At 34.7% G+C, this 24513-nt stretch overlaps 3 protein-coding genes and 2 non-coding genes across 7 annotated transcripts; 2 read left to right on the top strand and 3 right to left on the bottom strand.

Moving 5' to 3' along the window:
- The first annotated feature begins 989 nt into the window (after positions 1–989).
- TRNAQ-UUG (transfer RNA glutamine (anticodon UUG)) lies at positions 990–1061 on the top strand. Its single transcript has one exon. It is a non-coding gene; the product is annotated as a tRNA-Gln (tRNA).
- A 3576-nt stretch (positions 1062–4637) lies between these two features.
- Positions 4638–22608, bottom strand: LOC125848924 (uncharacterized). Of its 3 annotated transcripts, none has more exons than XM_049528893.1 (4): positions 22587–22608; positions 8354–8589; positions 7522–8239; positions 4638–6850 (listed from the first exon to the last, which is right to left on the bottom strand). In XM_049528893.1, the coding sequence occupies exons 2-4, from the start codon at positions 8585–8587 to the stop codon at positions 4965–4967; spliced, it is 2838 nt and encodes a 945-aa protein (XP_049384850.1). In that variant the 5' UTR covers positions 8588–8589; positions 22587–22608; the 3' UTR covers positions 4638–4964. The 3 variants fall into 3 exon arrangements, with proteins under 3 accessions (XP_049384850.1, XP_049384849.1, XP_049384848.1); XM_049528892.1 differs by lacking the exon at positions 22587–22608 and adding an exon at positions 9813–9834; XM_049528891.1 differs by lacking the exon at positions 22587–22608 and adding an exon at positions 9555–9782.
- Positions 13291–16433, bottom strand: LOC125848937 (probable mitochondrial saccharopine dehydrogenase-like oxidoreductase At5g39410). The gene is made up of 2 exons (XM_049528906.1): positions 15627–16433; positions 13291–14266 (listed from the first exon to the last, which is right to left on the bottom strand). The coding sequence occupies exons 1-2, from the start codon at positions 16293–16295 to the stop codon at positions 13580–13582; spliced, it is 1356 nt and encodes a 451-aa protein (XP_049384863.1). The 5' UTR covers positions 16296–16433; the 3' UTR covers positions 13291–13579.
- TRNAQ-UUG (transfer RNA glutamine (anticodon UUG)) lies at positions 16495–16566 on the top strand. The gene has a single exon. It is a non-coding gene; the product is annotated as a tRNA-Gln (tRNA).
- Positions 17964–23941, bottom strand: LOC125848927 (uncharacterized). The gene is made up of 6 exons (XM_049528895.1): positions 23847–23941; positions 22944–23105; positions 22730–22813; positions 21367–21602; positions 20535–21252; positions 17964–19860 (listed from the first exon to the last, which is right to left on the bottom strand). Exons 4-6 carry the CDS (start codon positions 21598–21600, stop codon positions 17975–17977), a joined length of 2838 nt encoding a protein of 945 aa, XP_049384852.1. The 5' UTR covers positions 21601–21602; positions 22730–22813; positions 22944–23105; positions 23847–23941; the 3' UTR covers positions 17964–17974.
- Positions 23942–24513: the final 572 nt, after the last annotated feature.

The following is a 24513-nucleotide window of genomic DNA, read 5'->3' as shown; positions in this document are numbered from 1 at the left end:
TTTTTTTCCAGTTAATTTGAAGCTAATTACAGTTGAAAACATTTGTAAATATAACCTGATCATTTTTGCTTTGTTCTTTGCTGCACATAATGCCCCAAGTTTCACAATCACCATGTATAATATAGTTTCAGATGCCATAGTTGATTCCTTTACTGTTCCTCAAACTACCAAACAAGCATATGAAAGCGATCAAATACCTTATGACTAAATAAAGTAAGATGTTACCATGACTGCAATTTAAGGTGTAACTGGATAACCAGAACTAAAAACCTCTTCACATTGGATGGTTGGGTAATGGAATTGAGACCAAGATCATCAGTATCAACATGAAATGAAGCCTTACCACAGGATGAGGCCTCTTTGGTCTGCTCCGCTGCAGCTCCTGTAATTTGTCCATATTAGCCGCACCTAAGATTATCACGTCGTAAATTGGATTCGGATTAAGGCTCTGAGACATATTTTTCATCGGAAATCAAAGAAGAGTTTGATTGGTTTTCCGATTATCTCCGGGAGCTAATCAGAGAGTGGACTTTGGAGACGAAGAGAAGAGGGAAACTAGAAATCCCCGTGATTCGGTCTCCCCTATCAAGGCATAGCATTCTATGGACTCTTTAACACGTCTAGAAATGGTATGCCAACAAACACCCTTTCTCCTCTTTCTCACGTCCAGAAATGGTATGCCATCAAACACTCTCTCCTTAGCCAAACAAAGTCTTCACAAGCCCCAACAGGTGGTTTTGACGATAATATTACTTCATAAAATGGTCTAGTTTGACTTGATAGGAAATTTAAGAAATAAAAAGATTTTTGAATTTTGTTATTCTTTAATGTTGTGATCTTAAACATGCCACATAAAAAACTAGAATTAAAGTGTTACAAAAAAAAAAGATCATTTTTTTTAAGTAGACTTAAAAAAAAAAAAAAAAAATGAGGTTGATCTTTTTTAAACGGAGGGCGTAATATTTATAATGAAGTATTTACACAAATAGGGTTCTATGGTGTAGTGGTTAGCACTCTGGACTTTGAATCCAGCGACCTGGGTTCGACTCCCGGTAGGACCTCTTTTTTATATTCTGATTTTTAATCCTGTGTTCTAATTTGTGTGCGGGGAGATTCACATGGAAGACAAATCACTCTCTAACAAAAATATTGAACTTTAAATATATTTAAGACAAAAGAAAACAGTTCTAATCAATTAGCCATGTGTGTTGCTTATAATAGTCTCAAAGAAATATCTGATTAAATTATTTAGGAAGTGACAAATGAGGAGGTTTAAGAAATTAGTAATATAAATAGGTACAATTTGAGTCATTTTCAAAACGGAAAAGGACTAAATATAAGTACAAATTGTTTTAAGATATATGGAAAAGGGTCAAAACTATCCTTAAACTATAGGAAAAAAGTCTAAAAATACTCTTTATCCATCCTTTGGTCTAAAAATACCCTTCCATTGTTGTTTTATTTTTTAAAAGAAATTATTATTTGTCATTTTCTTATTAGATAAAATAAAAATCTCATCTCTATTAAATTTTTTCCCATAATCTATTCAAACAAAAAAAATAGGGTTAACCCATCGGTGACTCCCTAAACTTGGCACCAACTTTCACTTGGACACCTCAACTGAAAGATTTTCATTTTAAACACTTCATGTCAAACCTCATTGTGTCATTTTGACACTTTTTATATTTTCAAAACCGCATTTTAAGTGCGTACATCCAGACGCCTCTTATGTGGAAAAATAAACGAATTGGTATGTGACATGTGGAAATTTTATTTTATTTTTAAAAATCTCAATTTTACTTTCTTTTTTTCTTTCTTCCAGATCCCAAACCCCATGCCCCCACCTCTTTTCTTCTTCTTCTTGCGCCTCCTTCCCCTTCATCTGTTCCTCTCCATCAAAAAGGCAAGAACATAGGTTAGTTTACAAAGTAAAATACGTTTTGGAGAATAAGGGAAATCATACCAAATCGAAAAGTTTTTATATGACATTTAAAAGAAGATGATTTCTTGTGCTACTACGATTGGATTTACAATAAAGGATATGTAAAATAAATTTCTTTTTTTTTTCATTGGAGGTTGTTCTTTATTTCTTTTTTATTCCTTGAAATCAATTTAATTTTCAATGGAGAAGGTAAGAATGTAAATCAGTTTTTCCATTTGAAAGAAGTTGATTTCTTTTTTTGTTCCCTTGAAGTCGATTTTGTTTTTGAATATGAATCAAGATGCAAATTCGATTTTCAAAGAAGATGGAAGAATCAAAGAGTGTAACCTAGTAAAATATTGTAGAATTTTTAAAAAAAGTTGTGTGGTGATGGAGGATGGTAGAAGGTGGAGAAGATGGAAGGGAGAAAGCAAGGAAGAAGAAGGAGAAGAAAATATTTACAAAAAAATTCAGAATATTTACAAAAAAAGTCTCTGACGCGCTCAAAATTCGTGTAGCACACGTACTATGCTTAGTCAGCAAAAAGTGTCAAAATGACACAACGAGACGCGACATGAATTGTTTAAAATGAAAATCCTTCAGTTGAGGTGTCTAAGTGAAAAATTGTGCCAAGTTTAAGGGGCCATCGATGGGTTAGCCCAAAAAAAAATATACCTCTTCAAGACCCCATTTTTTTATATAAAAAAATCTAGTAATTTTTGTATTTGCTCTAAAAAAAAATTAAAAAAAGTTTGTTTTAAATAATTAATATATTATAAGAATATTAATAGTGCCACAATATCTATCTTCCTTTTTAAAATAAATAAAAAAATTGTTAACTTAAATTTTTTGCTAATTTGTGATAAATACTTTTCAAAGAAAAAGTTCCACAAACAATTTTACTTATAAATTAACTCATTTAAAAAAAAGAAAAAAAATGCAGATGGACGGTCATAGCCGTAGGAAAAATTTAAGTAGGAAAATAGAGAAAAATGTGTGTAATGTATTTATGGATAAGATAATATATTGTTATGATTATGACATAATAAATTTGTTTATAAAATATTAATCATCTATATCATGTTTAGAATCTTGATTTAATTAATTAAATATTAGCCGTTAATTTTTTCTTATGTCATGAGTCTTCAATAAGTAAAAATTTGAGAAAATGAAGAGGAGTTGGATCCAAAAATAAATAAATAATAAAAAACTACAATTTTCTTTTTATATAAAAAAAGTTGGGGTTTTGAAGAGGTATATTTGCTTTGGTTTGGATAAATAATGAGAAATAATCTAATGGGATAATTTCAGAGACCTCCCTCTAGGTTTCGCTCTATAACACTCACCTCCTCTGTGGTTTACGATATTACGTCTACCTCTCTTATTTTCATTTTCTTGTAACTATTCTTTAAACCTATTTAAAATAAATATAAATTAATTTAGATTTGACATTTTTACCCTTCTATATATTAATTTGTTCATATTAATAAATATTATATAAAAAAAACTCATTTAACAAATACTTTAAAAATAAATCAGGACAAATAATTTTTCTTAAGAATTAAAAGTCCTCTTCTCTTCAAACTCCACTTTATCAGTTTTGTTCAAATTTTCTCCATTCTTCTTCGCAAAGGTCAGCCATCTTCCCTGCAAAAGCAAGCAAATTAGGTATTTTTCTGCAAATCTCATGTCATCACTACTACAATCAATGATTATGTCGTCACTTCAGAAATTACAAATTCAATTGCTTTGAGAAACTAACAGCTTCCTATATTATTGACCACTCATCCAAGCTTAGATCTAATTTTCAACGATTTATCTCTATTTCTTGAATCATTTTTGTTCTTAGCTTGTGGAAATGTTTATCTAGAACAAAATCTTATCGTTCTTATCGGATTTCTCTCTTGGGGTTATCTTCGATTTGAAAAAATTATTGCCGAAAAATGATGGATTATTGTGGGAAAAAAATCATCAGTGAATTGGTGAAGGTGAAATGAAGATGAAGAGTTAATATTTGGTGAAAATGGTGGATCAGCTTGAATGAAGACTTTGATTTTTGTTTGATAAAAAAACACGTGTATATATATAATAGTATTAATGTATTTGTGCTGATTTACTTTTTAAAGTATTTGTTAAATGAGTTTTTTTTAATAATATTTATTAATATAAAGAAATTAATATATAGAAGGGTAAAAATGTCAAATCTAAATTAATTTATATTTATTTTAAATAGATTTAAAGAATGGTTACAAGAAAATGAAAATAAGGGAGGTAGACGTAATATCGTAAACCACAGGAGAAATGAGTGTTATAGAGCGAAACCTGAAGGGAGGTCTCTGAAATTATTCCTAATCTAATTGAGGTGGGCTATTTATATTATCCAATAGGAGAATGACACATAGTAAATATTTTTTAAAAATAAAGAATAAAGAGAGAATTGTTAGTTTCAAGGGTATAAGTGAGCCAAAAAGATGAATGAAAGAGTATTTTTAAACCAAAAAATGGATGAAGGGTATTTTAAATCTTTTCGTATAATTTAAGAGTATTTTTGGCACTTTACCGTAAAATATATTTTGAGACTTAATCCAAATACTATCTCATGTTATACTTTCAATTTAAATATATCTATTCCGTTATACTTTTCACAAAAAATTACTCCTAATTTTGATGGATGAATACACCAACTATTTCATTTCCAATTAGATTGATTTCTATCAAGGTAGAAAAATAATGTAGCATTATTAATAAACTCTTACAATAGTGTATTGAAGCAGTGAAGGTGACATTTAAGTTTTACAAAGAAATGTACAAAATAAACTCTAATGGTCATGAGATCCTTTAAGAGAAGCTGCAAAAACCCTTGGTGCTCTTATACCCCGACGTTCCACCCCTCTCCCTAAGCATATTTTTTTTATCACAAGAAATCCCCGAGGGCCAGATGGCACACGGTTTGGAACTTGTTGATAATAGACCCGCCCCTCTATTAAGTTTTTTTTTTGTCTGCAGCAAGGTTCAAACTCATGATGTGAGTCTAACCTACACATCAACATTGCTTCAGAGGAAGAGTAAGATTATGGTTTAGATATCTCTGCCTTGGCAAGCGCCTCGTTCTCTTTCCCCACCCAGTTAGACTTTTTTCCTCGAGCCCCAGCTCACTAGAACAAGGCTGGTTTACCGGAGGTGTACAATCAGCAGGAATTGTTGGGGAAGGATCAGCGTTTGCTAAACGACGCCTTCCCCTGCCACTCTTACCGGTTTTCCTATGTGATAAGCTAGACTGCCAAGAGGATCCACTAGCTTTAAACAGCTCTTCAAATGCTAGAATATCCTTGTTCACCTCATACCTTGACAGGGAAATAAGACCAGGAAGAACGTCCCTCTGGAAATCTCTCCGTTGCCTGCCCCTTCTTGCTTGCCCTCTTCGAGGCAGTTTTGGTAAGGTAGTGGCCCCCGTTTCTTCGTCATTATGGCTCACCATTGTCAGCATTTTATAGGAATACTCTTCTTCCTTCAAATCTTCCAGCTTGAGTGTCATAAACTCAAAGTAATCAAAGCCATCGGGAATGGATTCCTCATCAAACCCGGACACTGTACCTGAGCTGATCTTTCTAGTAATGTATTCTTGGCCACTAGAGTGGGAGGAGACCAAATCAGCAAACCATTTGAGGCAGTCACTAGGTTCAGTTTGCAATGCATCATTCGTATCTCCATTTACAGAACTAGACGCTGAGATCGAAATTATAGACTCTGCAGCAACCCTCATGGCTTCCTCACTCGACTTGTTAGATTCTTCTAATGCAAGTTTAGAATTCCCACATTCTTCTTCGGATTCAAGAACTGCTGGAGCCTCTAAGTCTATCTCAGTGGTTGCAATCCTCACCACAGCCTGAGGAAGAGGAGGTGCGGATGGTGCCTCTTCTTCATCTAAAGACAAGTTCAAATCAATCTGATACCTTAAACCGGAAGTGCAACCATTTAGTTCTTTTTCTTGAACAAAATCCTTAGCTTCCACCTTCTTTGTACAAACAGTCTCATCCCGTGAAATGATTGTGGCGGTAACACCGTCAATATCAGGAAAAGTGGCCTTTGAGAGAGAACGGGCTGCATGCGAGTCCTTGGAGGCACTGAAAATTGGAGCACCAAAAATTGTCCTTATTTTAGTGCTGTCACTAACTTCAACTTTCTGGCATTCAGAACCTTTGGAGGATATCGATGACAAGGTTCCCCATCTCTGATCTATAAATTGAGAGGAGTTGACTGCTGTGTCTTCTCTTCTAAAAAACTGCTGGGAGTAATTCTGCAAGGAGTCCAGATTTAAGTTATAACAACTTTCCTTCCCTTTGGTCTGCTCTACACATTCCTGTGATTTCCCGACTAACCAAGGCAATGTTTCCCGGGGGTTTTCCTGCTTCCTCTGAGAATCTCCAGATACATGTGTTTTTCCAGCAGCTTCAGTTTGAGATACACCAGAAGTATCTCTGGCATTCTTTAATCCAGCAGATTTACAATCCATGTCATTCACACGATTGAAAGTATTTGTCCAATCTTTAGCACTTGTCTGAGATCTTTTACAAAGAACATTTTGGTCTGGAAGTACATTCTTTGAACTTGAATGTGATCTGACATCACTTCCCATATGCATATTGCCTTGATAGGCCTCAAGGTTTCGCAGAAGTTCAGTATAACTCTGAGAAAGTGGTTGAGATTTATGAGTAGACATTTGCACATTGGAAAAGCTAGCAGATTGTACTTGATTTTCTTCATGAATTTCAACACCAAAAATTGTCCTTTTCTTCGGGTGCTCATTCTTGGTTTCCTTAATGAGAGAGTGCTTGAAAAGTTCATGACCTTGTGATGACTGACAGGCTTTAGGTAAATTTTCAGCAGTTTCAAGTCTTCCAGAAGATCTGTTATCTGGTTGCTTTTGCTCTGTAACAGAAGATGAGATCAAAACGAAAGTTAGTAGCAAAATATTAATATAAAATACGGCATGCAAGGCATGTGTGATTGTTGCATCATGACCTCTACTTTATAAAAGAGGAAAATATGAAAATTGGAAAGAATAAATGAGGTAGGTCCAAACATCAGTAGAGACTATTGCGCAAAATTAAGAGTTTTTTCAATAATAGAGACCTGTTTACTAGAATAATATGCATTAACCTCAACAACTATCTATGCACTGAAAGAAAACGGGGATGCAGTATATCAAATGAAGAGGTGTTACACAACAAGAGATCTTTCTGTGACTATTACGGTGGCCCTTTCCGCTCCTACTTTTGGTCGTCCATCTAAACATGCATACTGCAACTCATTTAACAAATAACTCAGCAAGAAAAAGTCACAACTAGAACTAAAGTAGTGCACCATAAAGGTTGCTGACATATATTTAGTCTTCCCATAATATCCATATATAGAAAGGACACACCATATGGGAATCCACTCTAAGTCAAGAAAGTCAATTTGGAAGTGGCATCGGATACTAGCTAAAAATTCTTCCTTATCGGCTTATCCTCCTTTCTAATGAAACATATGAAAAGTAACTGCCTACTGATACAGTTGAAAAGTAACAAGACAGGTTTACATCATGAAAACATTCTTACCAACATTAAATTTAAAAGTTAACTGCTCTTCTTCATTCCTGCAAGGCGGGTGGTTGAGGCAAATTCTACCAATCCTTTCCTTGAGTGACTTAGGAGAGAACTTCTCCCCATCAAAGCAGCCATCCTCAAGGCAAGTAATGCTGCTTATATTGATATCCGGCACCAAAGGAGGATCTTCTTCAAGTGGTAAAGGTTTATTCAAGTCTGCCAGTTCATCCGTCCTTTTTGAGGAATTGGTTCTGTCGAGATCAGCATCAGAATGAAATTCTAAAGCTCTAGGTGTCTTCACATCTCTTCTTCGGGGGATTGGATAAATTCCCTCAACAGGGTTCCTTTGAATGCCGGCTAATCCCAATTGTTTCATAGTAGTTTGTTCTTCTTCGTTATTCGTGCACTCTTCAACTACATATCTAGAGTTGAACATTTTTCTCTGGAACAAACTGCTACCAGGCTGGTGAGGTTCACATTCCCTTGAACTGTTTGTGACTTGAGGGGAGAAATGAATGGACCTACTATCGTTCTCTGTAAAATCAAAGGATGATTTGTACTTAGAAGCATCTTTCGTTGATAGCTGGCCAGCTATAGAATCCAATGAAGGAAAATGAGACAATGAGGGACTAGACAGGAATATCTTCATTTGACTGTTAAACGTTTCTTTCCTTTGATGTTCATTCATGAGATCTCTTTGTCTTCTATATAGCCGGTGGAGTTCTTGGATCTGTACGTGTAAACCACATCAAGAGCACATAAATGTTAAAACTATGATCTCTTTATTTTAGCCCTCCATAGAAATGCAACCATTTGAGTGAGAAATAGTTAAAAGTCAATGTACCTGATGCCTAAAAATTGTTTCATGCTCCAGAATTGTCTGCCTCATTTTTTCTCTGTCACATCCCGAATATCCATCAATTGGTTGCGACGACAAAATTGAATCAGTGCACTGACTTCTTTTCCTCGACTTGTTTTCATGATCTAAGAGCCATGGGGTATTAGTTCCGTTGTTATTTAGATCACTCATGGAGCAAAATCCTGGCAAGTACGTCTTACATTGTACTTTAGTGCCCATTCCTGCAATCATACAAGGGGTAGAAAAGTGATTAAGTCAGTAAAACAATTAAACAGAGAGAAAAAAAGACTGAAAAACTGCAAACTAGACAGCAAAAAGATCAAACACCACGAATAAGACTTAACGGACTCTAAATCAGATTATTACAATCTTGCAAATTTTTTAGAGGGATTATAACACAGTTGCAAGCTCAGTAAAAAAAAACAGTCAATCCAATCTACTTCAGTTCAACAAGCCAGAGTAATCGCTTGAAAATTCTAGTAAGATCCACGATGCTAAGAAATCTTCTGGCTATGCGAATGACAAGGAAATTCCAAAATCAAAACATATGTCTTCAGATCATGGAAAGTGCTTCCGTTGATCTTGCATTGTACTTCTAAATCTCTCATTTTTTGAGCCATAGGCATAACTTTTTCGTCTTACAAAACAAGTATACCAACCCAATGCATTCATGTATAACTGCTATCTCTTTGCACGCCAAATACAAACATTTTTAGACATACAAATATACAATCATAGCGGAGGCCAAGTGAGGAATTCCTCAGGCACGATACACCCTGTCAAATTGCCAGTGAGGTTCAATATTTACAGAAGTTAAAACAAACATCAACATATCAAAGCCTGCTTACTTCTGATGGGTTAACAAGTATATAACAATAAAATTATTCAATTTTCAAGTCAAATTTTGGAATTGAAGGCAATGCAATCTATGAATTAATTCCTTACTTTTCCATGAAAAAATAAAATAAAAATTACTTGTTCGATTTTGCCCAAAAAAGGTATGAAATATCAGTAAAAAAAACTTCTGGTTCAATTTCCCAATTCTCTTTTATTTTCTTCCTTTCAAATAATCAAAACATAAAGATCAAATCCAATACATGAAAGCTCAAAAGGCAAACAGAGAATAAAACTTGAAAAACAAGTAAACAACATAAAATAAATTAATAAAGTGAAAATTTTAAATTACCTCAAAAAAAATCTCTTATAACTCCTCTTCTTAACAACTTGAAATTCAATCTTGAGTCTCAGAAGAACAAACAAGCATAAGAATTCTGTTTTGTCACAGAAATTCCTTTTTAATAAAACCCTACACACCCAAAACAAGAAAAGCAACAACCTTTGTGTTGTCACTTCACAAACCTTAAAAAAAAAAAAATCATATCCACAATCAAGAATTCAATTAAAAACAACATATAATAAAATTTAAATTAAAAAAAAAAAGTACCCTTGTGGTGTGATCAATCAAAAGAAGCTAGATTAAGATCTCTCTCTTTGTTTCTCTCTCTACAGAGAAAAAAACACGAAGTCTTTTGAAAAAGCAATGACTTCAAAAATGTGGTCTCTTCATATACTTTTTTTTTTTTGCTTCACCTTTCAATCATTTCTTTACCCAATTGGCTATCTTTGATAGTTATATAACAACAAAGTAGTATCTAAATGAATAAAATAAAATATTTGACAGATTTTATTTTTCTGGTCTTTTGAGGAACTGAAAGACATAGGTATTTGTAGCACATTTTCTAGATTCTCTGAGAGCCCTCTCTCTTCTTCTCTCCTGCTTGTTGGGTACCACATAATTTGATTTTATATTTCTTTATTATTGACAACTACTTTAGATTAGGATCATTATTTTATATATATTATATATATATTTTGATCATTAGTAATAATAAGTAATTTGCTTTTATTTTTCAAGTAATTAATAAACGAGTACTCATAGCTATAATTATCATTTAAATGATTTGATGCAACATAAGAGAAAATTAACTACTCCCATAGTCCATATTTATTTGTCCATTATATTATTTGAAATGTCCAACAATAATTATTCAGTTTATAAAATCAATGAGTAATATATAATTTTATGTTTATTTTACACTTGTTATTAAAACACAAGTTGTGTGATGACTGATGAGGCACAAAATATAAAAAATTTCTTTATGATCCAATCAAATTCATGGTAGTAGATATTGTAGAGCCCTACTAGAATTTTAGGGAAAAAAAATTGGCAAAAAATTATCTATGTTATTTTACCTTTTTAAACATTTTTACCCTTTTAATTTTAATACATTTTAACTAAAAAAATGAAAAAAAGATTAGTTTATTTTAAAATAAAAAAAATATTATATTTTTTAAATTTTCTGGCCATTTAACACTTCCATTTTCAATATTAGATAACTTATATTTAATAAGGGTGATTTGATAAAATTACCCCTATCATTTAGTGTTTCTTAATCCTTTGTGTCAAGTTAATAAGTACTACTCAGTTTTCATTTTGCATCCAACTCGGAAACTAAAATCCACAAACAAATGCTCATAAATGTAAAAGGGAAAATTTTACAAAAAAGTAAATGGAGTGAAATTGAAAGGTGAAATTTCGGATTCGGTCATTGTGGTTCGAAATTATTTTTTCTCAAATTGTGAGGAGTTCAAGAAGAAAGTTAAACTCTATTTTTTGAAAATTTAGTGTGATTATTGTTGCGAAAAAATGATTAATAGATGATTAACTAAGCATAAATTAGTAATTACAAATTGATTTGGCATTTCTCTGAACTAAAATCTGTGCTTTACTTTAGTAAATTTCAGATTACTCTCCCCTGGTGTTTGGGTTGAACAATTTTATTTTTTCCAGTTGGCGAATTACAGTTGAAAACATTTGTAACAACTAATATAAACCTGATAATTTTTGCTTTGTTCTTAGCTGCGCATAATGGCCGAAGCCTTCACAATCACATTCACCATGNAAAATTTAGTGTGATTATTGTTGCGAAAAAATGATTAATAGATGATTAACTAAGCATAAATTAGTAATTACAAATTGATTTGGCATTTCTCTGAACTAAAATCTGTGCTTTACTTTAGTAAATTTCAGATTACTCTCCCCTGATGTTTGGGTTAAACAATTATTTTTCCAGTTAGCTAATTACAGTTGAAAACATTTGTAACAACTAATATAAACCTGATGATTTTTGCTTTGTTCTTAGCTGCGCATAATGCCCGAAGCCTTCACAATCACATTCACCATGTATAATATATAGTTTCAGATGCCAAAGTTGATTCCTTCACTGTTCCTCAAACTACCAAACAAGCATATGAAAGCGATCAAATACCTAATTGTACTAAACTTATATGATCAGGGCCACGCCTTAATCTTTTTTAAAAACATCTAATTAATCACTCTGTTTCTGCAGAAATCATTCTTCAATTCAGCCATGGAGATGTCTGATTCTATTGTCAACTATGCAAAGCCAGTTCACATATTATTTCTCCCAAGTGGTCTGGGAGTGGGACAAATGGTTCCATTTTTTCGATTAGCTTCCACGTTAGCTTCACACAGATGTAGAATCACCTTCATCACTATGCTACTTGAAATATCTACCACAGAGTCCATCTTGATCAACAACTTTTTCGCCAATCACCCAGAAATCAATCGACTAGATTTTCAAATTCTTCCTTTGAATACCTCTACTTGTTCAATTAGTGATCCATTCATCATGCAAATTGATGCTATTAGTAACTCACTTCACCAGCTTGGCCCTCTGGTGTCTTCTTTGGATGAACCAGTTTCTGCTATTGTCTCAGACTTTATTCTTGCATCTAGTCTTTCACAAATAGCTAATAATCTCAATATTCCTCTTTACAATATCTCCACAACATCAGCTAAATTTTACTCTACTGTAGCGTACCTTCCTGTACTGTTATCCAAAGATCCTGATGCATTTAAGTACTGCTCGGGCAATCTTGAGATTCCAGGTATAGGATCAGTTCCAAAATCAAGCATCCCCCGTTCATGGCTGGACGATTCACCATCAAACTATGTATTGAAAGACTACTTGCTGCCAAATACTCGAGCTCTTCCTCAAGTGACTGGTCTCTTTCTGAACACCTTTGACTGGTTTGAACCAGAAACAATTGCTTCCCTCGATGATGGAAGAATAACCAGTTCACTTCCACTTGTTTTTCCTGTTGGTCCTGTGGGAAATTACAACCTAGGAGAAGACAATCAGTGTTCATGGTTAGATGAACAACCTGCTGAATCAGTTGTATATGTTAACTTCGGTACTAGAGAGCCGATTTCTGCACAACAACTAAGAGAAATAGGAGAAGGACTAGAGATATGCGGATATAAGTTTCTATGGTTGCTAAAAGAAGAGCTTCTAGAGTTGTTTGGGAATACAGTCCTGGTAGAGATGGAAAAGAAAGGGAAAATAATGAAACCAGGGGTTTATGAGGCAGCTATTATGGACCATCCAGCCATTGGACTTTTCGTGAACCAGTGCGAATGGGATTCAGTGATGAATGCAGCTTGGTCAGGAGTGCCAATGATGGCGTGGCCACAGCATGGTGATCAAAAGTTGAATGCAGAAGTTGTAGAGAAGGCAGGATTGGGGAGGTGGGTAGAAGAATGGGGTTGGGGTGAGGAAAATCTAGTGAATGGTGGGGAGATTGCAGAGATGGTGAAAAACTTAATGGGAGATGTTAATATGAAGGTAAATGCAATGAAAGTGAGGAAACAAGCTAGGAAGGCCAAGGAAATCGGAGGGAGCTCGGAGAAGAGGCTGAGGAAATTCATCGAAACATTAACAGCAGAACAAAAATGATGTATCTATGCCATTCCTATTGATCCTTTGCTTGTAAAAATAATTGTAACTGCAATTCATATGCTGTTAAAGTCAAAAGATTGCAGGCCAACAACACACGAATAAGTTAAAGCACAATAAGAATCAAATGCAGTCAATTATCCTGATATCGGAGATCCACAGGAGTTAACAGACCTAACAAATTGTTAAACAAAGTAGAGCTTATCCAGTAATCTAAATACGGAAAGAAAAATGTCAAGGAAGCACCTTAAGGTATTAAGCAAGCATATAAACATTCAGTAAAACGTCTGGAAGAAAAACATGCAATGAAAGCATAAGTAACTAATATCATTCTCCCTTTAGAAGAAGTTCAAGTTTTTCCATGTGAATAGAAGGGAACACTACCATTTAGTTAGATTGTCTTCTTGGAAATAACATCAAAAGATATTCCATTGTGTTGAAGCCTGTCTTGGAGGTCGGTTGGGCCAAACACAATCCCAGGTGGGAAAACACCTCCTTTTGGAAGATTGTTTCGTTCCTTGAGCAAAATGAGAGCACACTGGACAAGAATAATTGGAGTTGTTAAATAACCAATCTCAGGTCCCATTACTCTTGTAATTATCTCTGTATCAGGCTTCCTGTTTCCTTGTGATGCAAGACTGCCATCGCTAAACCCGTGTCCAATAAACCACATCTTAAAGGTAGCGCTTGCCACTTCATCTTCAGTTGGACCTTTTTTCCTGAACCATCCAAGACTGAACAATGAAGGGAATTTCAATAGCAGCCACCTCCCTAAACCAGTTTTACCAAAGAGACCAATGAACAGCCCGACTATAATGAAACGAACAACTCCTAACGGAGATTTTGAAGCTATCTTCACACCAAAGTGAGCTGGCTTTATGCTTGACCAAAATGCCTCCCTCCTCTTAACTTGTTCAGTGCTTTCATTAACACCAGGTAAACCATGAGGATTTTCAGCCAAACATGAAAGTGTTCTTCGGACTACAATTGCATCTGCTGATGGTAACTTTACGGCCCAAACACCAACTTCCTTTAGGTGGTTCATCAATGGACCTTTAGGAGGACGAGGACCAGGAATCTAAAACAAGCAGGAAAATATTAGAGAGTGAGTGAATATGTGTCACAGATGTAATGTGTTATTTTACAGAGGAAACACTGAAAATTACTGTACCGCAGCAGCATGGTACATAGTATGGCTTTGTGCAATGAGTAATCTAGCAAATGTTGCAGGTATCAAATAAGCCCATCTCTAACAATGAACCTATATTAAAAGTATGCATGTAATAAAAATGTTGATCCCTGTCATACACGGATTCGAGCTATCCATCATAAGGTTATGATTTCTACCATATACTCAATAGCATCATCATATATTGACTACGCCACACATTTTAGGGAAAGATTTAATTGGTTCTCAAAGTTCCACATGTATAATACATTTTTATAATGATGCGAACATTCTGCAAAATGAGGAAAACAACCTTAACATGTTGGACTTTGATTGCAGTTTACCCCTTCAAACACATACTGATTAATTGATTTCTAAGTTGTAACGATTAATTGCTTCTTAACCTATAGTATTCCTCCAGTGAAACAAGAGAACAAAAAAAAATCCATTACTCTTTCTCAATACTGATGCAATCTTTTCAACGACAAAATCACTTCTCATTTAGCATCATTCCCCTGCCACATAATTAACACACCACAGGACCAAACTGCATCAAATAGTTGTTGGCCGTAGCAAGTAAACTAATGGATTCATGAAACTGAGTGTACATATTTATATGTGAATGCTTTCATAGAGGAAGAAATGGGTGAATCATAAATCTCGAGGTTCTCACAACAGTAATCACATTTTAATACCATTGACAAATTGGTTCAACTTATATTTATCCATATCCCATGACACAAGACTTAAGTTTCAATCAGTTAAAATCACAGGGGATATATTGCTTGCGAAGCACACTCCCAGTCTATCAACTTCAATTTATTCTGATATGGCTATGTAGTAGACCAATTGAATTTATGTAAAATTTTCTCCACAAAGAATGCTAAAGTTGCCGGATACCCTGAACTAGAGAAGCCAGATACAAATTTATAAGTAACACATAAATATGGAGTTATATTTTTATTCCAATGAGCTGTGTAAGGGCTAAGGCTTTGTTCTGTTGATAACCATGGTGTATGAGTTAGCTTGCGTGTCTCGTAATCCCCGCTAAAGTTCACATAACCTCAACATCGGGATGCACACGTAGGAGAGGGTTGAGTTATATTTGTCAATTTGTCCTTCCATTGGGAGTTCCTTATGACTAAATAAACTAAGATGTTACCATGACTGCAATTTAAGGTGTCAAAACAGAGAGTGCCTCTTCACATTGATGGTTGGGTAATGGAATTGAGACCAAGATCATCAGTATCAACATGAAATGAAGCCTTACCACAGGACGAGGCCTCTTTGGTCTGCTCCGCCGCAGCTCCTGTAATTTGTCCACATTAGCCACACCAAGCACCGCTGACTCATACGTCCCCAAATTTCCAACAATTCTCTTGTCCGATTCTAGACTAAGGTAGGCCTCAACACTGTTAGGAACAGCCGGCGGCAGCCACTGGCTCGAATTGAACATCAAGCCCAATTCAGCAGGAATAGAGTCAAACCCACATGCCGAAACCACTAAGGATCCATTTTCCACAGCCTGATCATGGTACTTCACCTCCATCCTCTCCATAAACTCAGGCTCCCCAGAAATATCCAAGTAATCGCATCCAGAATCAGCACAGGCCTCAACAACAGGCTCCCCGTACAGACGAAACGGTCCGACACAGTTAAGAATGATCTTAGTCTGTGAAGCAAGGTCACGGAGGGAAGATGGGTCAGTGGTATCGGCAGTGAGAATGGGGATTTCGGGTGGTGGGTTTGGACGGGAAGCCCATTGAAGAGCCTGGGAAAGCTTTGAAGTGTTACGGCCAGCAATGGCTAAATTCTTCAAGGGGGAAGAGGGAACATTGAGGAATTTGAGAGCTTCTCTAATGACGTACTTCCCAGTAAAACCAGAAGCGCCTAAGATTATCACGTCGTAAGTTGGATTCGGATTAAGGCTCTGAGACATTTTTTTGATCGGAAATCAAAAATTAGTTGGATTGGTTTTCCGATTTCGTTAATCTCCGGGAGCTGATCAGTGGGTGGACTGTGGAGACGAAGAGAAGTGTGTGCCTTACTATTAACTGCGAGATCCCCGTGATTCGGTCTCCCCAATCCCCAACAGGTGGTTTGGAGAATAATATATAATAAAGTAACTAAGCAAATAGGGTTCTATGGTGTAGTGGTTAGCACTCTGGACTTTGAATCCAGCGACCTGGGTTCGACTCCCGGTAGGACCTCTTTTTTGTTTTATGTTCTGATTTTCCATAATGGGTCGCAAAAAAAAAAATCTCTGCTCCGCCCTGCATGGCATTTTTTATTTTATTTTCAATCCGCCCCACATAATTTTTTAAATATTTTTTTTCTAGTTAAGTTTGATATTAAAAATAAATTCATTTTTACTTTAAATTGTATTAATTTAATAGGATAGTGAACTTAAAACTTTATTTTTTAGAGGTCAATTAGGAAACATATAAGAAATTATATTATTTTTTATTGAACAAATTTCATTTATTATCTTGAATATTTTAGTAGTTTTAAAGAAATTATTTATAACATGTAAAAAGTTCTCTAAAAAAATAAATTAAGTTTGAATCCACATAAAAACATATATACCTGAAACCCACTCTGCCCTACATTAGTTTTTTAAAAAAACCACTTCAACCCACCACGCATCATACCCGCCCCACACAACCTTAAACTCACCCCACCCCGCCTCATTGTCATCCTTACTGGTGTTCGAATTTGAGTGTGGTGAAGTTCACATTGAATACAAATTACTATCTAACAAAAATAATTTTATATTCAAGGTTCGAAATCAAAACTTCTAATTAAAAAATGAAAGATGGAATTAGAATTTTAAGTTTATTAATTCTGAATTCAAGAAAACATAACTTACTGAACTTTAAATAAATTATTTCTATAATAAATAAATCTTTAATTTAAACAAAATTATAAGATCTAGAAAAGGCTTGTAGTTTCGTCCCTGCTCGAAATATACATAACGTCCAACATGTAGAGAGTATATTTAAGACAAAAGAAAATAGTACTAGTCAATTAGCACATGTGTGTTGCTTATAATAGTCTCAAAGAAAAATCTGATTAAATTATTTAGGAAGTGATGAATGAGAAGGTTTAAGAAATTAGTGATATAAATAGGGACCATTTGAGTCATTTTCACAACGGAAAAGGACTAAATATACGTACAAATTGTTTTAAAATATATTTTGAGTCTTGATCAAATACTATCTCATGTTATACTTTCAATTCAAATATATCTATTCCGTTATACTTTTGACACAAATTTACTCCTAATTTTGATGGATGAATATACCAACTATTTCATTTCCAATTATTAGATTGATTTCTATTAAGGTAAAAAAATAATGTGACATTTAAGTTTTACACAGAAATGTACAAAATAAGCTCTAATGGTCATGAGATCCCTTAAGAGAAGCTGCAAGAACCTTGGTGCTCTCATACCCCGACGTTCCACACCCCTCCCTCAGCATTTTTTTTATCACGAGAAATCCCCGAGGGCCGGATGGCGCACGGTTTAGAACTTGATGGATAATAGACCCGGCCCTCTACCAAGTTTTTTTTGTCTGCAGCAAAGTTCAAACTCGTGATATCAGTCTAACCTACACATCAACATTGCTTCAGAGGAAGAGTAAGATTGTGGTTTAGATATCTCTGCCTTGGCAAGCGCCTTGTTCTCTTTCCCCACCCGGTTAGACTTTTTTCCTCGAGCCCCAGCTCACTAGAACAAGGTTGGTTTACCGGAGGTGTACAATCAGCAGGAATTGTTGGGGAAGGATCAGCATTTGCTAAACGACGCCTTCCCCTGCCACTCTTACCGGTTTTCCTATGTGATAAGCTAGACTGCCAAGAGGATCCACTAGCTTTAAACAGCTCTTCAAATGCTAGAATATCCTTGTTCACCTCATACCTTGACAGGGAAATAAGGCCAGGAAGAACGTCCCTCTGGAAATCTCTCCGTTGCCTGCCCCTTCTTGCTTGCCCTCTTCGAGGCCGTTTTGGTAAGGTAGTGGCCCCCGTTTCTTCGTCATTATGGCTCTCCATTGTCGGCATTTTATAGGAATACTCTTCTTCCTTCAAATCCTCCAGCTTGAGTGTCATAAACTCAAAGTAATCAAAGCCATCAGGAATGGATTCCTCATCAAACCCGGACACTGTACCTGAGCTGATCTTTCTAGTAATGCATTCTTGGCCACTAGAGTGGGAGGAGATCAAATCAGCAAACCATTTGAGGCAGTCACTAGGTTCAGTTTGCAACACATCATTCGTATCTCCATTTACAAGACTAGACGCTGAGATGGAAATTATAGACTCTGCAGCAAACCTCATGGCTTCTTCACTCGACTTATTAGATTCTTCCAATGTAAGTTTAGAATTCCCACATTCTTCTTCAGATTCAAGAACTGCGGGAGCCTCTAGGTCTATCTCAATTGTTGCAATCTTCACCACAGCCTGAGGAAGAGGAGGTGCTGTTGGTGCCTCTTCTTCATCTAAAGACAAGTTCAAATCAATCTGATACCTTAAACCAGAAATGCTACCATTTAGTCCTTTTTCTTGAACAAAATCCTTAGCTTTCATGTTCTTTGTACAAACAGTCTCATCCCGTGAAATGCTTGTGGCAGTAACACCATCAATATCAGGAAAAGTAGCCTTTGAGAGAGAACGAGCTGCATGCGAGTCCTTGGAAGCACTAAAAATTGGAACACCAAAAATTGTCCTTATTTTAGTGCTGTCACTAACTTCAACTTTCTGGCACTCAGAATCTTTGGTGGATATCGATGACAAGGTTCCCCGTCTCTGATCTATAAATTGAGAGGAGTTGACTGCTGTGTCTTCTCTTCTGAAGTACTGCTGGGAGTAATTCTGCAAGGAGTCCAGATTTAAATGATAACAACTTCCCTTCCCTTTGGTCTGCTCTGCACTTTCCTGTGATTTCCGGACTAACCAAGGCAACGTTTCCCGGGGATTTTCCTGCTTCCTTTGAGAATCTCCAGATACATGTGTTTTTCCAGCTGCTTCAGTTTGAGATACACCGGAAGTATCTCTGACATTCTTTAATCGGGCAGATTTACAATCCATGTCATTCACACAATTGAAAGTTTTTGTCCAATCTTTAGCATTTGGCTGAGATCTTTTACAAAGAACATTTTGGTCAGGAATTACATTCTTTGAACTTGAATGTGATCTGACATCACTTCCCATGTGCATATTGCCTTGATAAACCTCAATGTTTCGCAGAAGTTCAGTATAACTCTGAGGAAGTGGTTGAGATTTATGAGTAGACGTTTGCGCATCGGAAAAGCTGGCAGATTGTATTTGATTTTCTTCATGAATTTCAACGCCAAAAATTGTCCTTTTCTTCTGGTGCTCATTCTTGGTTTCCTTAATGAGAGAGTGCTTGAAAAGTTCATGACCTTGTGATGACTGAAAGGCATTAGGTAAATTTTCAGCAGTTTCAAGTCTTCCATAAGATCTGTTATCTGGTTGCTTTTGCTCTGTAACAGAAGATGAGATCAAAACGAGAGTTAGTAGCAAAATATTAATATAAAATACGGCATGCAAGGCATGTGTGATTGTTGCATCATGACCTCTACTTTATAAAAAGAGGAAAATATGAAAATTGGAAAGAATAAATAAGGAGGTAGGTCCAAACATCAGTAGAGACTATAACGCAAAATTGAGAGTTTTTCAATAATAGAGACCTGTTTACTAGAATAATATGCATTAACCTCAACAACTGTCTACGCATTGAAAGAAAACGCGGTTGCAGTATATCAAATGAAGAGGTGTTACACAACAAGAGATCTTTCTGTGACTATTACGGTGGCCCTTTCCGCTCCTACTTTTGTTAGTCCATCTAAACATTCATACTGCAACTCATTTAACAAATGACTCAGCAAGAAAAAGTCACAACTAGAACTAAAGTTGTGCACCAGAAAGGTAGCTGACATATAGTTAGTCTTCCCTTAATATCCATATATAGAAAGGACACAACATATGGGAATCCACTCTAAGTCAAGAAAGTCGATTTTGAAGTGGCATCGGATACTAGCTAAAAATTCTTCCTTATCGCCTTATCCTCCTTTCTAATGAAACATATGAAAAGTAACTGCCTACTGATACAGTTGAAAAGTAACAAGACAGGTTTACATCATGAAAACATTCTTACCAGCATTAAATTTAAAAGTTAACTGCTCTTCTTCATTCCTGCAAGGCGGGTGGTTGAGGCAAATTCCACCAATCCTTTCCTTGAGTGACTTAGGAGAGAACTTCGCCCCATCAGAGTTGCCATCCTCGAGGTAAGTAATGCTGCTTATATTGATATCCGGAACCAAAGGAGGATCTTCTTCAAGTGGTAAAGGTTTATTCAAGTCAGCCAGTTCATCAGTCCTTTTTGAGGAATTGGTTCTGTCAAGATCAGCATCAGAATGAAATTCTAAAGCTCTAGGTGTCTTCACATCTCTTCTTCGGGGGATCGGGTAAATTCCCTCAACAGGGTTCCCTTGAATGTCAGCTAATCCCAATTGTTTCATAGTGGTTTGTTCTTCTTTGTTATTCGTGCACTCTTCAACTACATAACTAGAGTTGAACATTTTTCTCTGGAACAAACTGCTACCAGGCTGGTGAGGTTCACATTCCCTTGAACTGTTTGTGACTTGAGGGGAGAAATGAATGGACCTACTATTGTTCTCTATAAAATCAAAGGATGATTTGTACTTAGAAGCATCTTTCGTTGATAGCTGGCCAGCTATAGAATCCAATGAAGGAAAATGAGACAATGAGGGGCTAGACTGGAATATCTTCATTTGACTGTTAAGCATTTCTTTCCTTTGATGTTCATTCATGAGATCTCTTTGTCTTCTATATAGCCGGTGGAGTTCTTGGGTCTGTACGTGTAAACCACATCAAACGCACATAAATGTTAAAACTGCGACCTCTTTATTTTAGCCCTCCATAGAAATGCAACCACTTGAGTGAGAAATAGTTAAAAGTCACTATACCTGATGCCTGAAAATTGTTTCATGCTCCAAAATTGTCTGCCTCATTTTTTCTTTGTCACATCCCAAATATACATCAATTGGTTGCGACGACAAAATTGAATCAGTGCACTGACTTCTTTTCCTTGACTTATTTTCATGATCTAAGAGCCATGGGATGTTAGTTCCATTGTTATTCAGATCACTCATGGAGCAAAATCCTGGTAAGTACGTCTTACATTGTACTTTAGTGCCCATTCCTGCAATCATACAAGGGGTAGAAAAATGATTAAGCCAGTAAAACAATCAAACAGAGAGAAAAAAGACCAAAAAAAACTCTAAACAAGACAGCAAAAAGATCAAACACCACGAATAAGACTTAACGGATTCTAAATCAGACCATTACAATCCTGCAAAGTTTCTAGAGGGATTATAATAAGAGTCAATCCAATCTACTTCAGTTCAACAAGCCAGGGTAATCGCTTGAAAATGCTAGTAAGATCCACGATGCTAAGAAATCTTCTGGCTATGCGAGTGAAAAGGAAATTCCAATATTTTGAACATATGTCTTCAGATCACGGAAAGTGCTTCCGTAGATCTTGCATTATACTTCCTACTTTTGAGCCATAGGCATAACTTTTTTCATTTTACAGAACAAGTTCAAGTATACCAATCCAATGCATTCATGTGTAACTGCTATCTCTTTGCACACCAAATACAACATTTTTGGACATACAAATGTACAATCATAATGGGGGCCACGTGAGGAATTCCTCAGGCACAATACACCCTGTCAAATTGCCAGTGAGGTTCAATATTTACAGAATTATAACAAACATCAACATATCAAAGCCTGCTTTCAACTGATGGCTTAACAAGTATATCGCAGTTTTCAAACGTCTCATGTTCAAAAAATTCTAGGGATGGGCTAAACAGAGAACTGAACAAACTCACCAATTTTATTGGCATTTTCTGCATTATATTATTTTAATTTCTAACTAATGCAACAGGGATTCAGCAGGTTGAGATGATTACCTTCTAAATAAATGTCTATATTTATTCTAATTTAGTAACCTAAAAAATACAGTAAATAACAATAAAATTACTCAATTTTCAAGTCAAATTTTGGAATTGAAGGCAATGCAATCTATGAATTAATTCCTTATTTTTCCATGAAAAAATAAAATAAAAATCCCTTCATCAATTTTACCCAACAAAGGTACTATGAAATATCAGTAAAAAACCTCTGGTCCAATTTCCAGTTCTCTTCTATTTTCTTCCTTTCAAGTAATCAAAACATAAAGATCAAAAACAAAACAGAGACAAAAACTTGAAAAACAAGTAAACAACATAAAAAGAAATTAATAAAGTGAAATTTATAAATTACCTCAAAAAAATCTCTTATAACTCCTCCTCTTAACAACTTGAAATTCAATCTTGAGTCTCACAAGAACAAACAAGCATAAGAATTCTGTATTGTCACAGAAATTCCCTTTTGTGTTGTCACTTAACAAACCTTAAAAACAAAAAAAATCACATCCACAATCAAGAATTCAATTAAAAACACCATATAATAAAATTTAAATTAAAAAAAAAAGTACCCTTGTGGTCTGATCAATCAAAAGAAGCTAGAGAGATCCCAGATAAGATTAAGATCTCTCTCTTTGTTTCTCTCTCTACAGAGAAAAAAAAATGAAGTCTTTGGAAAAAGCAATGACTTCAAAAATGTCAACATGTGGTCTCTTTGTTATTCTCATATACTACTTTTTTTTTCTTTCACCTTACAATCATTTCTTTACCCAATTGGCTATCTTTGATAGAGTTATATAACAAAAAAAAAAAACAAAGAAGTATCTAAATGAATAAAATAAAATATTTGACAGATTTTATTTTTCTGGGCTTTTGAGGAACTGAAAGACATAGGTATTTGTAGCACATTTTCTAGATTCTCTGTGAGCCCTCTCTCTTCTCCCCTGCTTGTTGAGTACCACACAATTTAATTTTATATTTCTTTATTATTGACAACTACTTTAGATTATTTTCATCTTTCAAGTAATTAATAAACGAGTACTCATAACTATAATTACCATTTAAATGATTTGATGGCATAAAAAGAAAATTAACTAATCCTTTCCTCATCTTCACTTGTCCACTATATTATTTTAGGATGTCCAATAATATTTATCTAGTTCATAAAATCAATGAGTAATTTATTATTTTCTATCTATTTTACCTTTACTATTAAATATTATTCATTTTTTCAATGTTTAGATGACTTATATTTAATAAGGGTGATTTGGTAAAATTACTCATGTCATACCAAATCACACCTATCATTTACTGTTTCTTAATCCCTATATCAAGCCAATAATTGACAATCATTGTTGAAAGAATAGTTACGTAGATAATAAAAACAATATAACTAAATTTTTTTTGTCTATGTGCATCTTGATTTTTTTAAATTCTACTAGTAAAGTTACATTGANTTTTTTTTTTTGTTTCACCTTTCAATCATTTCTTTACCCAATTGGCTATCTTTGATAGTTATATAACAACAAAGTAGTATCTAAATGAATAAAATAAAATATTTGACAGATTTTATTTTTCTGGTCTTTTGAGGAACTGAAAGACAGGTATTTGTAGCACATTTTCTAGATTCTCTGAGAGCCCTCTCTCTTCTTCTCTCCTGCTTGTTGGGTACCACATAATTTGATTTTATATTTCTTTAATATTGACAACTACTTTAGATTAGGATCATTATTTTATATATAAATATTTTGATCATCAGTAAAAATAAGTAATTTGCTTTTATTTTTCAAGTAATTAATAAACGAGTTAATAATTATCATTTAAATGATTTGATGGTATAAAATCAACGAGTAATTTATTATATTTTGTTTATTTCACCCTTTCTATTAAATACTAGTTCATTTTTCAATGTTTAGATGACTTATATTTTATAGGGGTGATTTGATAAAATTATCCCTATCATACCATTCTTAATCCCTATATTAAGTCAATAATTGACAGCCACGGATAAAAGAATAGTTATGTAGATAATAAAAACAATATAACTACTTTTTTTTGTCTATATGCATCTTTATTTTTTAAAATTCTACTGGTGAAGTTACATTGAATATTTTATTATTGTTATGATTTGCTTTTTAAAGT

The sequence above is a fragment of the Solanum stenotomum genome, chromosome 12, assembly GCF_019186545.1.
Source record: "Solanum stenotomum isolate F172 chromosome 12, ASM1918654v1, whole genome shotgun sequence".
In the NCBI taxonomy this organism is placed as follows: Eukaryota; Viridiplantae; Streptophyta; class Magnoliopsida; order Solanales; family Solanaceae; genus Solanum; species Solanum stenotomum.
Note: the sequence above shows the minus strand (reverse complement) of the source record. Positions and strands in the feature narration are given on the sequence as shown.